At 44.6% G+C, this 13,446-nt stretch overlaps 1 protein-coding gene across 2 annotated transcripts in view; it reads right to left on the bottom strand.

Annotated features, from left to right (window-relative positions):
- Window positions 1-1,268: 1,268 nt before the first annotated feature.
- The window catches only part of LOC139563440 (N-lysine methyltransferase SMYD2-A-like), a 55,791-nt gene continuing 43,613 nt past the window's right edge, over window positions 1,269-13,446 (bottom strand). For both annotated transcript variants that reach the window (XM_071382112.1, XM_071382113.1), the window contains 4 exons: window positions 8,353-8,473; window positions 4,834-5,008; window positions 2,425-2,533; window positions 1,269-2,011 (listed from right to left, as the gene is read on the bottom strand). In XM_071382112.1, the coding sequence (XP_071238213.1) occupies window positions 1,928-2,011; window positions 2,425-2,533; window positions 4,834-5,008; window positions 8,353-8,473 (489 nt within the window). In that variant the 3' untranslated portion in view covers window positions 1,269-1,927. The remainder of the gene's footprint in view (window positions 2,012-2,424; window positions 2,534-4,833; window positions 5,009-8,352; window positions 8,474-13,446) is intronic.

Here is a 13,446-nt window from a genome sequence, read left to right as displayed (position 1 = left end):
GGTAAAGACTACAACCCTGCTTCCCTACAGGTCGGTAAAGACTACAACCCTGCTTCCCTACAGGTCGGTAAAGACTACAACCCTGCTTCCCTACAGGTCGGTAAAGACTACAACCCTGCTTCCCTACAGGTCGGTAAAGACTACAACCCTGCTTCCCTACAGGTCGGTAAAGACTACAACCCTGCTTCCCTACAGGTCGGTAAAGACTACAACCCTGCTTCCCTACAGGTCGGTAAAGACTACAACCCTGCTTCCCTACAGGTCGGTAAAGACTACAACCCTGCTTCCCTACAGGTCGGTAAAGACTACAACCCTGCTTCCCTACAGGTCGGTAAAGACTACAACCCTGCTTCCCTACAGGTCGGTAAAGACTACAACCCTGCTTCCCTACAGGTCGGTAAAGACTACAACCCTGCTTCCCTTCAGGTCGGTAAAGACTACAACCCTGCTTCCCTACAGGTCGGTAAAGACTACAACCCTGCTTTCCTTCAGGTCGGTAAAGACTACAACCCTGCTTCCCTTCAGGTCGGTAAAGACTACAACCCTGCTTCCCTACAGGTCGGTAAAGACTACAACCCTGCTTCCCTACAGGTCGGTAAAGACTACAACCCTGCTTCCCTTCAGGTCGGTAAAGACTACAACCCTGCTTCCCTTCAGGTCGGTAAAGACTACAACCCTGCTTCCCTTCAGGTCGGTAAAGACTACAACCCTGCTTCCCTACAGGTCGGTAAAGACTACAACCCTGCTTCCCTACAGGTCGGTACAAAGACTACAACCCTGCTTCCCTACAGGTCGGTAAAGACTACAACCCTGCTTCCCTACAGGTCGGTAAAGACTACAACCCTGCTTCCCTACAGGTCGGTACAAAGACTACAACCCTGCTTCCCTTCAGGTCGGTAAAGACTACAACCCTGCTTCCCTACAGGTCGGTACAAAGACTACAACCCTGCTTCCCTACAGGTCGGTACAAAGACTACAACCCTGTTTCCCTTCAGGTCGATAAAGACTACAACCCTGCTTCCCTACAGGTCGGTAAAGACTACAACCCTGCTTCCCTACAGGTCGGTACAAAGACTACAACCCTGCTTCCCTACAGGTCGGTACAAAGACTACAACCCTGCTTCCCTACAGGTCGGTACAAAGACAGTATATGAGTGAGAGAAGACATGCAACACTTCTGATTTTATAAAACAGGCAAAAGGACAAAAATTGTTCAACACGGACTGTGTTGTAAGACAAACGCAAATGATTTAAGTTCGGACATACTCTTAACAATTATGATTTATTTTTTTGGTATCGTTCTCTCACTTTGCTACCTTGTATGAGAGGAGAGAAACACGTCATCGGTTAATACAAAACATAATTTGTAAATTCATGAGTTCTCTTTTCATAACAGTTTTAGGCAGATACGAGGCTAGTCCAGGCCAATAACAAAACTAAAAACGGCAACTGTCATTTACAGCAATACTGCTACCCAGTACATAAAAACACCTTCATCACGTACTGTCTAAGACAAACGATGAACAGAAATACTGAGGTCACATTGTCTCTTTCACTGACTGGTTAACGGCCTGCCTGTATGACACACAAAAAAACTGATTTGACATCACCAGAGACGGAGACGGAGAGAGAAACACATAAAAAGAGAGGTATAGGATGCATGCCGTGCAGCTGTTAAGTTTAGTAGATTTTTTTTTTTTGACCCAGGGTTTGGAGAATAACTATTGCTCTCGCCCTCCTCACTCCTCCTTACTCCTTCTTCTTCTTCTCCTCACTCCTTCTCCTCCTCACTCCTCCTCCTCCTCCTCCTCTCCTCCTTCTCCTCCTCCTCCTCACTCCTCCTCCTCCTCCTCACTCCTTCTTCTACTTCTTCTCCTCCTCTCCTTCTCCTCCTCCTCCTCCTCACTCCTTCTTCTTCACCTCCTCCTTACTTCAGCTCCACCACCTCTTGTTTGACCTCTGTTACGTAGTGGTGATCCTTCCCATGAGCCACTTCCATGATGGCGATCGCCTGGACAGGAAATCAGGAAGTGACACGTTACCTATCAACGTTTGTTGGTCGTCACTATCTGACCAAAATACAAAGACATAAACCCTGCCTATTTCTAAAAATTATATAAAAAAATTAAAAAAAAGATTTTAAACCTAACCTTACCCACACTATGGAAAATATTTTTTAGTTTTTCATAAATTTGTACGATTTAGCCAATTTTTAGTTTTCAGCTTGGACATCTAGTGGGAACCCTAGATCAGGGATATCTGACTATGCCAGAGAGCTACAGCAATGCAAACCCTGGGTATTCCATCTCTGCAGTAACACACCCGATTCAATTGATCAATGTGTGTGTGTGTGTGTGTGTGTGTGTGTGTGTGTGTGTGTGTGTGTGTACTTCCTGAATGCGCTGGTGAATGACAGGGCGTTACCTTCTTTAATGCCTTGACTCCCTGGGTCTTCCTCTCCAGTCCCAGGTAGAGACGGCCCAGTTTCAGGTACATGGAGGCCACGTTCAGAGAATAGGCCGGGTAGTGGACACTGAACACACAGGAGAGATGAACCAATCAGAGAACGGGCTGGGTAGTGGACACTGGACACACAGGAGAGATGAACCAATCAGAGAATAGGCCGGGTAGTGGACACTGAACACACAGGAGAGATGAACCAATCAGAGAACAGGCTGGGTAGTGGACACTGAACACACAGGAGAGATGAACCAATCAGAGAACAGGCTGGGTAGTGGACACTGGACACACAGGAGAGATGAACCAATCAGAGAACAGGCTGGGTAGTGGACACTGGACACACAGGAGAGATGAACCAATCAGAGAATAGGCTGGGTAGTGGACACTGGACACACAGGAGAGATGAACCAATCAGAGAACAGGCTGGGTAGTGGACACTGGACACACAGGAGAGATGAACCAATCAGAGAACAGGGTGGGTAGTGGACACTGGACACACAGGAGAGATGAACCAATCAGAGAATAAGCTGGGTAGTGGACACTGGACACACAGGAGAGATGAACCAATCAGAGAATAAGCTGGGTAGTGGACACTGGACACACAGGAGAGATGAACCAATCAGAGAACAGGCTGGGTAGTGGACACTGAACACACAGGAGAGATGAACCAATCAGAGAACAGGCTGGGTAGTGGACACTGGACACACAGGAGAGATGAACCAAACAGAGAACAGGCTGGGTAGTGGACACTGGACACACAGGAGAGATGAACCAATCAGAGAACAGGCTGGGTAGTGGACACTGGACACACAGGAGAGATGAACCAATCAGAGAACAGGCTGGGTAGTGGACACTGGACACACAGGAGAGATGAACCAATCAGAGAACAGGCTGGGTAGTGGACACTGGACACACAGGAGAGATGAACCAATCAGAGAACAGGCTGGGTAGTGGACACTGGACACACAGGAGAGATGAACCAATCAAAGAACAAGCTGGGTAGTGGACACACAGGAGAGATGAACCAATCAGAGAACAGGCTGGGTAGTGGACACTGAACACACAGGAGAGATGAACCAATCAGAGAACAGGCTGGGTAGTGGACACTGAACACACAGGAGAGATGAACCAATCAGAGAACAGGCTGGGTAGTGGACACTGGACACACAGGAGAGATGAACCAATCAGAGAACAGGCTGGGTAGTGGACACTGGACACACAGGAGAGATGAACCAATCAGAGAATAGGCTGGGTAGTGGACACTGGACACACAGGAGAGATGAACCAATCAGAGAACAGGCTGGGTAGTGGACACTGGACACACAGGAGAGATGAACCAATCAGAGAACAGGGTGGGTAGTGGACACTGGACACACAGGAGAGATGAACCAATCAGAGAATAAGCTGGGTAGTGGACACTGGACACACAGGAGAGATGAACCAATCAGAGAATAAGCTGGGTAGTGGACACTGGACACACAGGAGAGATGAACCAATCAGAGAACAGGCTGGGTAGTGGACACTGAACACACAGGAGAGATGAACCAATCAGAGAACAGGCTGGGTAGTGGACACTGGACACACAGGAGAGATGAACCAAACAGAGAACAGGCTGGGTAGTGGACACTGGACACACAGGAGAGATGAACCAATCAGAGAACAGGCTGGGTAGTGGACACTGGACACACAGGAGAGATGAACCAATCAGAGAACAGGCTGGGTAGTGGACACTGGACACACAGGAGAGATGAACCAATCAGAGAACAGGCTGGGTAGTGGACACTGGACACACAGGAGAGATGAACCAATCAGAGAACAGGCTGGGTAGTGGACACTGGACACACAGGAGAGATGAACCAATCAAAGAACAAGCTGGGTAGTGGACACACAGGAGAGATGAACCAATCAGAGAACAGGCTGGGTAGTGGACACTGAACACACAGGAGAGATGAACCAATCAGAGAACAGGCTGGGTAGTGGACACTGAACACACAGGAGAGATGAACCAATCAGAGAACAGGCTGGGTAGTGGACATTGGACACACAGGAGAGATGAACCAATCAGAGAACAGGCTGGGTAGTGGAATGTAAACGCTGTTTACGCACCTTTTTTTGGTGGGGGTGGGCGTGTTTACCCAGCTTTTGAGGAAAAATGCATTGAAAGTAAAGGGAGCCTTCCTTTACTCAGAGAGGGAGCTTTCCTTTACTCAGAGAGGGAGCGTTCCTTTACTCAGAGAGGGAGCCTTCCTTTACTCAGAGAGGGAGCGTTCCTTTACTCAGAGAGGGAGCGTTCCTTTACTCAGAGAGGGAGCCTTCCTTGTACACATGACTAAGTCTCTTTGGATAAAAGCGTCGTCTGTATGTTTTGGTCACCTGTATGGTTGAATGATCTTCTCTCCGTAGCTCATGGCTCCGTCCCAGTCCTGCATGTACAGACAGACTCCCATGGCCTGGTACATCATGTGAAGGATGTACACGTTAGTGTCGGCAAATATAGAGCTCATCTTCTCCTGGCTGAACTCGCAGATCTCCAGCAGGTCACTAGGGGGTGCTAGAGGGTCAAGGACTCAATACAACAGATTTTTATTTCACCTTTATTTAACCAGGTAGACCAGTTGAGAACAAGTTCTCATTTACAACTGCGACCTGGCCAAGATAAAGCAAAGCAGTGCGACACAAACAACAACACAGAGTTACACATGGAGTAAACAAAACATACAGTCAATAACACAATAGAAAAATCTATAATACAGTGTGTGCAGATGTAGTAAGGTTTGGGAGGTCAGGCAATAGGGGTGAAACAATTACAATTTAGCATTAACACTGGCGTGATAGATGTGCAGAAGATGAATGTGCAAGTAGAGATACTGGGGTGCAAAGGAGCAAAAAAACAAAATGGGGATGAGGAAGTTGGGAGTGCTATTTACAGATGGGCTGTGTACAGGTGCAGTGATCGGTAAGCTGCTCAGATAGCTGATGTTTAAAGTTAGTGAGGGAAATGTAAGTCTCCAGCTTCAGTGATTTTTGCAATTCGTTCCAGTCATTGGCAGCAGAGAACTGGAAGGAAAGGCGGCCAAAGGGGGAGTTGGCTTTGGGGGTGACCAGTGAGATATACCTACTGGAGCGCGTGCTACGGGTGGGTGTTGTTATGGTGACCAGTGAGCTGAGATAAGGCGGGGCTTTACCTAGCAGATACTTGTAGATAACCTGGAGCCAGTGGGTTTGGCGATGAATATGAAGCGAGGGCCAGCCAACGAGAGCATACAGGTCGCAGTGGTGGGTAGTATATGGGGCTTTGGTGACAAAACGGATGGCACTGTGATAGCAAATTGGATGCAGTCTGAGTAGAGTGTTGGAGGCTATTTTGTAAATGACATCACCGAAGTCGAGAATCGGCAGGATAGTCAGTTTTACGAGGGTATGTTTGGCAGCATGAGTGAAGAAGGCTTTGTTGCAAAAATAGAAAGCCGATTCAAGATATAATTTTGGATTGGAGATGTTTGATGTGAGTCTGGAAGGAGAGTTTACAGTCTAACCAGACATCTAGGTATTTGTAGTTGTCCACATATTCTGAGTCAGAACCGTCCAGAGTAGTGATGCTAGTCGGGCGGGCGGGCGGGTGCGGGCAGCGATCGGTTGAAGAGCATGCATTTAGTTTTACTAGTATTTAAGAGCAGTTGGAGGCCACGGAAGGAGAGTTGTATGGCATTGAAGCTCGTCTGGAGGTTTGTTAACACAGTGTCCAAAGAAGGGCCAGAAGTATACAGAATGGTGTCGTCTGCATAGAGGTGGATCAGAGAATCACCAGCAGCAAGAGCGACATCATTGATATATACAGAGAATTGAACCCTGTGGCACCCCCATAGAGAATGCCAGAGGTCCAGACAACAGGCCCTCCGATTTGACAAACTGAACTCTATCTGAGAAGTAGTTAGTGAACCAGGCGAGGCAGTCATTTGAGAAACCAAGGCTGTTGAGTCTGTCGATAAGAATACGGTGATTGACAGAGTCGAAAGCCTTGGCCAGGTCGATGAAGACGGCTACACAGTATTGTCTTTTATCGATGGCGGTTATGATATCTTTAGGACCTTGAGCGTGGCTGGAGGTGCACCCATGACCAGCTCTGAAACCAGATTGCATAGCGGAGAAGGTACGGTGGGATTAGAAATGGTCGGTGATCTGTTTGTTCACATGGCTTTCGAAGACTTTAGAAAGGCAGGGCAGGATGGATATAGGTCTATAACAGTTTGGGTCTAGAGTGTCTCCCCCTTTGAAGAGGGCGATGACCGCGGCAGCTTTCCAATCTTTAGGGATCTCAGACGATACGAAAGAGAGGTTGAACAGGCTAGTAATAGGGGTTGCAACAATTGCGGTGGATAATTTTAGAAAGAGAGGGTCCAGATTGTCTAGCCCGGCTGATTTGTAGGGGTCCAGATCTTGCAGCTCTTTCAGAACATCAGCTATCTGGATTTGGGTGAAGGGGGAGGCTTGGGCAAGTTGCTGTGGGGGGTGCAGGGCTGTTGACCAGAGTAGGGGTAGCCAGGTGGAAAGCATGGCCAGCCGTAGAGAAACGCTTCTTGAAATTCTCGATTATCGTAGATTTATCAGTGGTGACAGTGTTTCCTAGCCTCAGTGCAGTGGGCAGCTGGGAGGAGGTGCTCCTATTCTCCATGGACTTTACAGTGTCCCAGAACTTTTTGGAGTTTGTGCTACAGGATGCAAATCTCTGTTTGAAAAAGCTAGCCTTTGCTTTCCTAACTGCCTGTGTATTTGTTCCTGACTTCCCTGAAAAGTTGCATATCACGTGGACTATTCGATGCTAATGCAAAACGCCACAGGATGTTTTTGTGCTGGTCAAGGGCAGTCAGGTCTGGAGTGAACCAAGGGCTATTTCTGTTCTTAGTTCAACATTTTTTGAATGGGGCTTATTTAAGATGGTGAGGAAAGCACTTTAAAAGAGTAACCAGGCATCATCTACTGACGGAATGAGGTCAATATCATTCCAGGATACCCCGGCCAGGTCGATTAGAAAGGCCTGCTCGCTGAAGTGTTTTAGGCAGCGTTTGACAGTGATGGGGGGTGGTCCGCGGACCCATTACGGACGCAGGCAATGAGGCAGTGATCGCTGAGATCCTGGTTGAAGACAGCAGAGGTGTATTTAGAGGGCCGGTTGTTCAGGATGATATCTATGAAGGTGCCCGTGTTTACGGATTTAGGGTTGTACCTGGTAGGTTCCTTGATTTGTGTGAGATTGAGGGCATCTAGCGTAGAATGTAGGACGGCCTGGGTGTTAAGCATATTAACTTTACGCTATTGATAAGCTTTGCTAATTAACTTTCCGCTGTTGATAAGCTTTGCTAATTAACTTTACACTGTTGATAAGCTTTGCTAATTAACTTTACGCTGTTGATAAGCTTTGCTAATGAACTTTACGCTGTTGATGAGCTTTGCTAATTTATTTTACGCTGTTGATGAGCTTTGCTAATTTACTTTACGCTGTTGATAAGCTTTGCTAATTTATTTTACGCTGTTGATAAGCTTTGCTAATGTACTTTACGCTGTTGATAAGCTTTGCTAATTTATTTTACGCTGTTGATAAGCTTTGCTAATTTATTTTACGCTGTTGATTAACTTTGCTAATTTATTTTACGCTGTTGATAAGCTTTGCTAATTTATTTTATTTCTTGCTGTTGAGGAAGAGAGGCAATTAAGCATTTCACTTTACCATTACCACTCACTATATTGTGGCACGTGACAAATAAACTGCTTTGATTTGAGCGGTTAAAAGGGAGAAGGTGAGAGGGAGAGAAGGAGGTAGATAAATTGAGTGTGGGGATGGAGAGAGCGAAGGATGTGTAGAAACGAAGAGGTGTACAGTAGGGAAAAGGATATTCTTGTAGTGCTTAGCTCTACGGAACTCTTCAATAACATTCCTGGCGTAGTGAACCATCTTTCTGACCTCCTCTGGCTGTGGGGGAGAGCTCAACTTCTGAAGAGCCATCTTACCTCCATCCTAGAGACAGAGAGAGACAGAAGAGAGAGAGACAGAGAAAGAGAAAGAGAGAGACAGAGAAAGAGAGAGACAGAGAAAGAGAGAGACAGAGAAAGAGAGAGACAGAGAAAGAGAGAGACAGAGAAAGAGAGAGAAAGAGAGAGAGACAGAGAAAGAGAGAGAGACAGAGAAAGAGAGAGAGACAGAGAAAGAGAGAGACAGAGAAAGAGAGAGACAGAGAAAGAGAGAGACAGAGAAAGAGAGAGACAGAGAAAGAGAGAGACAGAGACAGAGACAGAGAGAGACAGAGACAGAGAGAGACAGAGACAGAGAAAGAGAGAGACAGAGAAAGAGAGAGAAAGAGAGAGAGACAGAGAAAGAGAGAGAGACAGAGAAAGAGAGAGAGACAGAGAAAGAGAGAGAGAGAGAGAAAGAGAGAGAGACAGAGAGACGATGTAATTGAAGACTCCATAGACTCTAACCAATTCTGGGAAAATTGGAAAACACTAAACAAACAACAACACGAAGAATTATCTATCCAAAATGGAGATGTATGGGTAAACCACTTCTCCAATCTTTTTGGCTCTATAACAAAGAATAAAGAACAAAAACATATACATGATCAAATACAAATCCTAGAATCAACTATTAAAGACTACCAGAACCCATTGGATTCTCCAATTACCTTGAATGAGTTACAGGACAAAATAAAAACCCTCAAACCCAAAAAGGCCTGTGGTGTTGATGGTATCCTTAATGAAATGATCAAATATACAGACAACAAATTCCAATTGGCTATACTAAAACTCTTTAACATCGTCCTTAGCTCTGGCATCTTCCCCAATATTTGGAACCAAGGACTGATCACCCCAATCCACAAAAGTGGAGACAAATTTGACCCCAATAACTACCGTGGAATATGCGTCAACAGTAACCTTGGGAAAATACTCTGCATTATCATTAACAGCAGACTCGTACATTTCCTCAATGAAAACAATGTACTGAGCAAATGTCAAATTGGCTTTTTACCAAATTACCGTACAACAGACCATGTATTCACCCTACACACCCTAATTGACAACCAAACAAACCAAAACAAAGGCAAAGTCTTCTCATGCTTTGTTGATTTCAAAAAAGCCTTCGACTCAATTTGGCATGAGGGTCTGCTATACAAATTGATGGAAAGTGGTGTTGGGGGTAAAACATACGACATTATAAAATCCATGTACACAAACAACAAGTGTGCGGTTAAAATTGGCAAAAAACACACACATTTCTTCACACAGGGTCGTGGGGTGAGACAGGGATGCAGCTTAAGCCCCACCCTCTTCAACATATATATCAACGAATTGGCGCGGGCACTAGAACAGTCTGCAGCACCCGGTCTCACCCTACTAGAATCCGAAGTCAAATGTCTACTGTTTGCTGATGATCTGGTGCTTCTGTCACCAACCAAGGAGGGCCTACAGCAGCACCTAGATCTTCTGCACAGATTCTGTCAGACCTGGGCCCTGACAGTAAATCTCAGTAAGACCAAAATAATGGTGTTCCAAAAAAGGTCCAGTCACCAGGACCACAAATTCCATCTAGACACCGTTGCCCTAGAGCACACAAAAAACTATACATACCTCGGCCTAAACATCAGCACCACAGGTAACTTCCACAAAGCTGTGAACGATCTGAGAGACAAGGCAAGAAGGGCCTTCTATGCCATCAAAAGGAACATAAATTTCAACATACCAATTAGGATCTGGCTAAAAATACTTGAATCAGTCATAGAGCCCATTGCCCTTTATGGTTGTGAGGTCTGGGGTCCGCTCACCAACCAAGATTTCACAAAATGGGACAAACACCAAATTGAGACTCTGCATGCAGAATTCTGCAAAAATATCCTCCGTGTACAACGTAGAACACCAAATAATGCATGCAGAGCAGAATTAGGCCGATACCCACTAATTATCAAAATCCAGAAAAGAGCCGTTAAATTCTACAACCACCTAAAAGGAAGCGATTCCCAAACCTTCCATAACAAAGCCATCACCTACAGAGAGATGAACCTGGAGAAGAGTCCCCTAAGCAAGCTGGTCCTAGGGCTCTGTTCACAAACACAAACACACCCCACAGAGCCCCAGGACAACAGCACAATTAGACCCAACCAAATCATGAGAAAACAAAAAGATAATTACTTGACACATTGGAAAGAATTAACAAAAAAACAGAGCAAACTAGAATGCTATTTGGCCCTAAACAGAGAGTACACAGTGGCAGAATACCTGACCACTGTGACTGACCCAAACTTAAGGAAAGCTTTGACTATGTACAGACTCAGTGAGCATAGCCTTGCTATTAAAAAAAGGCCGCCGTAGGCAGACATGGCTCTCAAGAGAAGACAGGCTATGTGCACACTGCCCACAAAATGAGGTGGAAACTGAGCTGCACTTCCTAACCTCCTGCCCAATGTATGACCATATTAGAGAGACATATTTCCCTCAGATTACACAGATCCACAAAGAATTTGAAAACAAATCCAATTTTGATAAACTCCCATATCTACTGGGTGAAATTCCACAGTGTGCCATCACAGCAGCAAGATTTGTGACCTGTTGCCACAAGAAAAGGGCAACCAGTGAAGAACAAACACCACTGTAAATACAACCCATATTTATGTTTATTTATTTTAACTTGTGTGCTTTAACCATTTGTACATTGTTACAACACTGCATATATATAATATGACATTTGTAATGTCTTTATTGTTTTGAAACTTCTGTATGTGTAATGTTTACTGTTCATTTTTATTGTTTATTTGACTTTTGTATATTACCTACCTCACTTGCTTTGGCAATGTTAACACATGTTTCCCATGCCAATAAAGCCCCTTGAATTGAATTGAGACAGAGACAGAGACAGAGACAGAGACAGAGAGAGAGAGAGAGAGAGAGAGAGACAGAGAGAGAGACAGAGAGAGAGACAGAGAGAGAGACAGAGAGAGAGACAGAGAGAGAGACAGAGAGAGAGACAGAGAGACACAGAGACAGAGAGACAGAGACAGAGAGACAGAGAGACAGAGAGACAGAGAGACAGAGAGACAGAGAGACAGAGAGACAGAGAGACAGAGAGACACAGAGAGACAGAGAGACAGAGAGACACACAGAGACAGAGAGACAGATCTGAGACTTAAAGAAATGAGGGCTTGTGGTAAAACAGGGCTAGCATGGCTCCAGAGGGGATTGCATGTATTCTAGTTTTCACACGAGGACACTCAGACCAATAACTAACACACACACACACAGCTGCAGTCTTCTTTACTGCAGTGCGTCCCACACCTTTTCTGCAGTCACAGTGTGTGACCCACCCAGTTTTAAGAGTTGTCCTTGTCTTGTATGGAGAGGCAAGAAGAGAAGGTTAGCCCTGTTCCTGGAGAGCTACCCTCCTGTAGGTTTAAACCAGGGCTCTCCAACCCTGTTCCTGGAGAGCTACCCTCCTGTAGGTTTAAACCAGGGCTCTCCAACCCTGTTCCTGGAGAGCTACCCTCCTGTAGGTTTAAACCAGGGCTCTTCAACCCTGTTCCTGGAGAGCTACCCTCCTGTAGGTTTAAACCAGGGCTCTCCTAACCCTGTTCCTGGAGAGCTACTCTCCTGTAGGTTTACACCAGGGTTCTCCAACCCTGTTCCTGGAGAGCTACCCTCCTGTAGGTTTAAACCAGGGCTCTCCAACCCTGTTCCTGGAGAGCTACCCTCCTGTAGGTTTAAACCAGGGCTCTCCAACCCTGTTCCTGGAGAGCTACCCTCCTGTAGGTTTAAACCAGGGCTCTCCAACCCTGTTCCTGGAGAGCTACCCTCCTGTAGGTTTAAACCAGGGCTCTCCAAACCTATTGCTGTAAACCTGTTAATGGTTGTGAAATAGTAGTATCAGTAGTATTGGTAGAAATAGTACTGGAAGTAGTAGTAGCAATGGTAGTAATAGTATTGATAGTAGTAGTAGTAGTACTGGTAGGCGTAGTAGCATTGATAGTAATCGTATTGATAGTAGTAGTAGTACTGGTAGTACTAGTTGTAGTAGTAGTAGCAATAGTATTGATAATAGCAGAAGTAGTATCTGTAGTAGTAGTAGTAGTAGTAGTAATAGTAGTAGTAGTAATATTAGTAATAATAGTAGTAGTATTAGTAATAGTAATAGGTGTAGTAGTAGTGATAACAGTATTGATAGTAATAATAGTATTGGTACTATTGGAAGTAATAGTAGTGGTAGTAGTAGTGGTAGTAGCAGCAGTAGTAGTAATATAAGTAGTAGTAGTACTAATAGTACTAGAATTAGTACTAATAGTACTAGAAGTAGTAGTAGTAGTAGTAATATAAGCAGTAGTAGTAGTAGTAGTAGTAATATAAGCAGTAGTAGTAGTAGTAATATAAGCAGTAGTAGAAGTAGTAGTAGTAGTAGTAATAGTACTAGAAGTAGTAGTACTAATAGTACTAGAAGTAGTAGTAGTAGTCATAGAAGTAGTAATAGTAGTAGTATTGGTAGTACTAGTTATAGTAGTAATAGTACTGGCAGGCGTGGTATCATTGGTAGTAATAGTATTGGTAGTAGCTGTAGTAGTATTGGTAGTACTAGTTGTAGTAATACTATTATTGATAATAGTAGTAGTATTGATGGTATTGGCAGTAGTAGTAGTAATAGTATTGGTAGTACTAGTATTGATAGCAGTAGTAGTAGTAGTTGTAGTAGTATTGGTAGCACTAGTTGTAGTAGTAGTAATACTAGTATTGATAGTATTGGTTGTACTATAAGTAGTAGTAGTAGTAATAGATGTAGTAGTAGTAGTAGTAATAGTAATATAAGTAGTAGTAGTAGCAGTAGTAATAGAATTAGTAATAGAAGTAGCAATAGTAATATAAGTCGTAGTAGTACTAGTAGTATTGGTAGTACTAGTAGTAGTAGTAATAGAAGCAGTAGTAGTAGTAGTAATAGAAGTAGTAACAGTAATATAATTA

Source organism: Salvelinus alpinus, chromosome 34 (genome assembly GCF_045679555.1).
Source record: "Salvelinus alpinus chromosome 34, SLU_Salpinus.1, whole genome shotgun sequence".
Lineage (NCBI taxonomy): Eukaryota > Metazoa > Chordata > Actinopteri > Salmoniformes > Salmonidae > Salvelinus > Salvelinus alpinus.
This window is presented reverse-complemented; position numbering and strand designations above follow the sequence as displayed.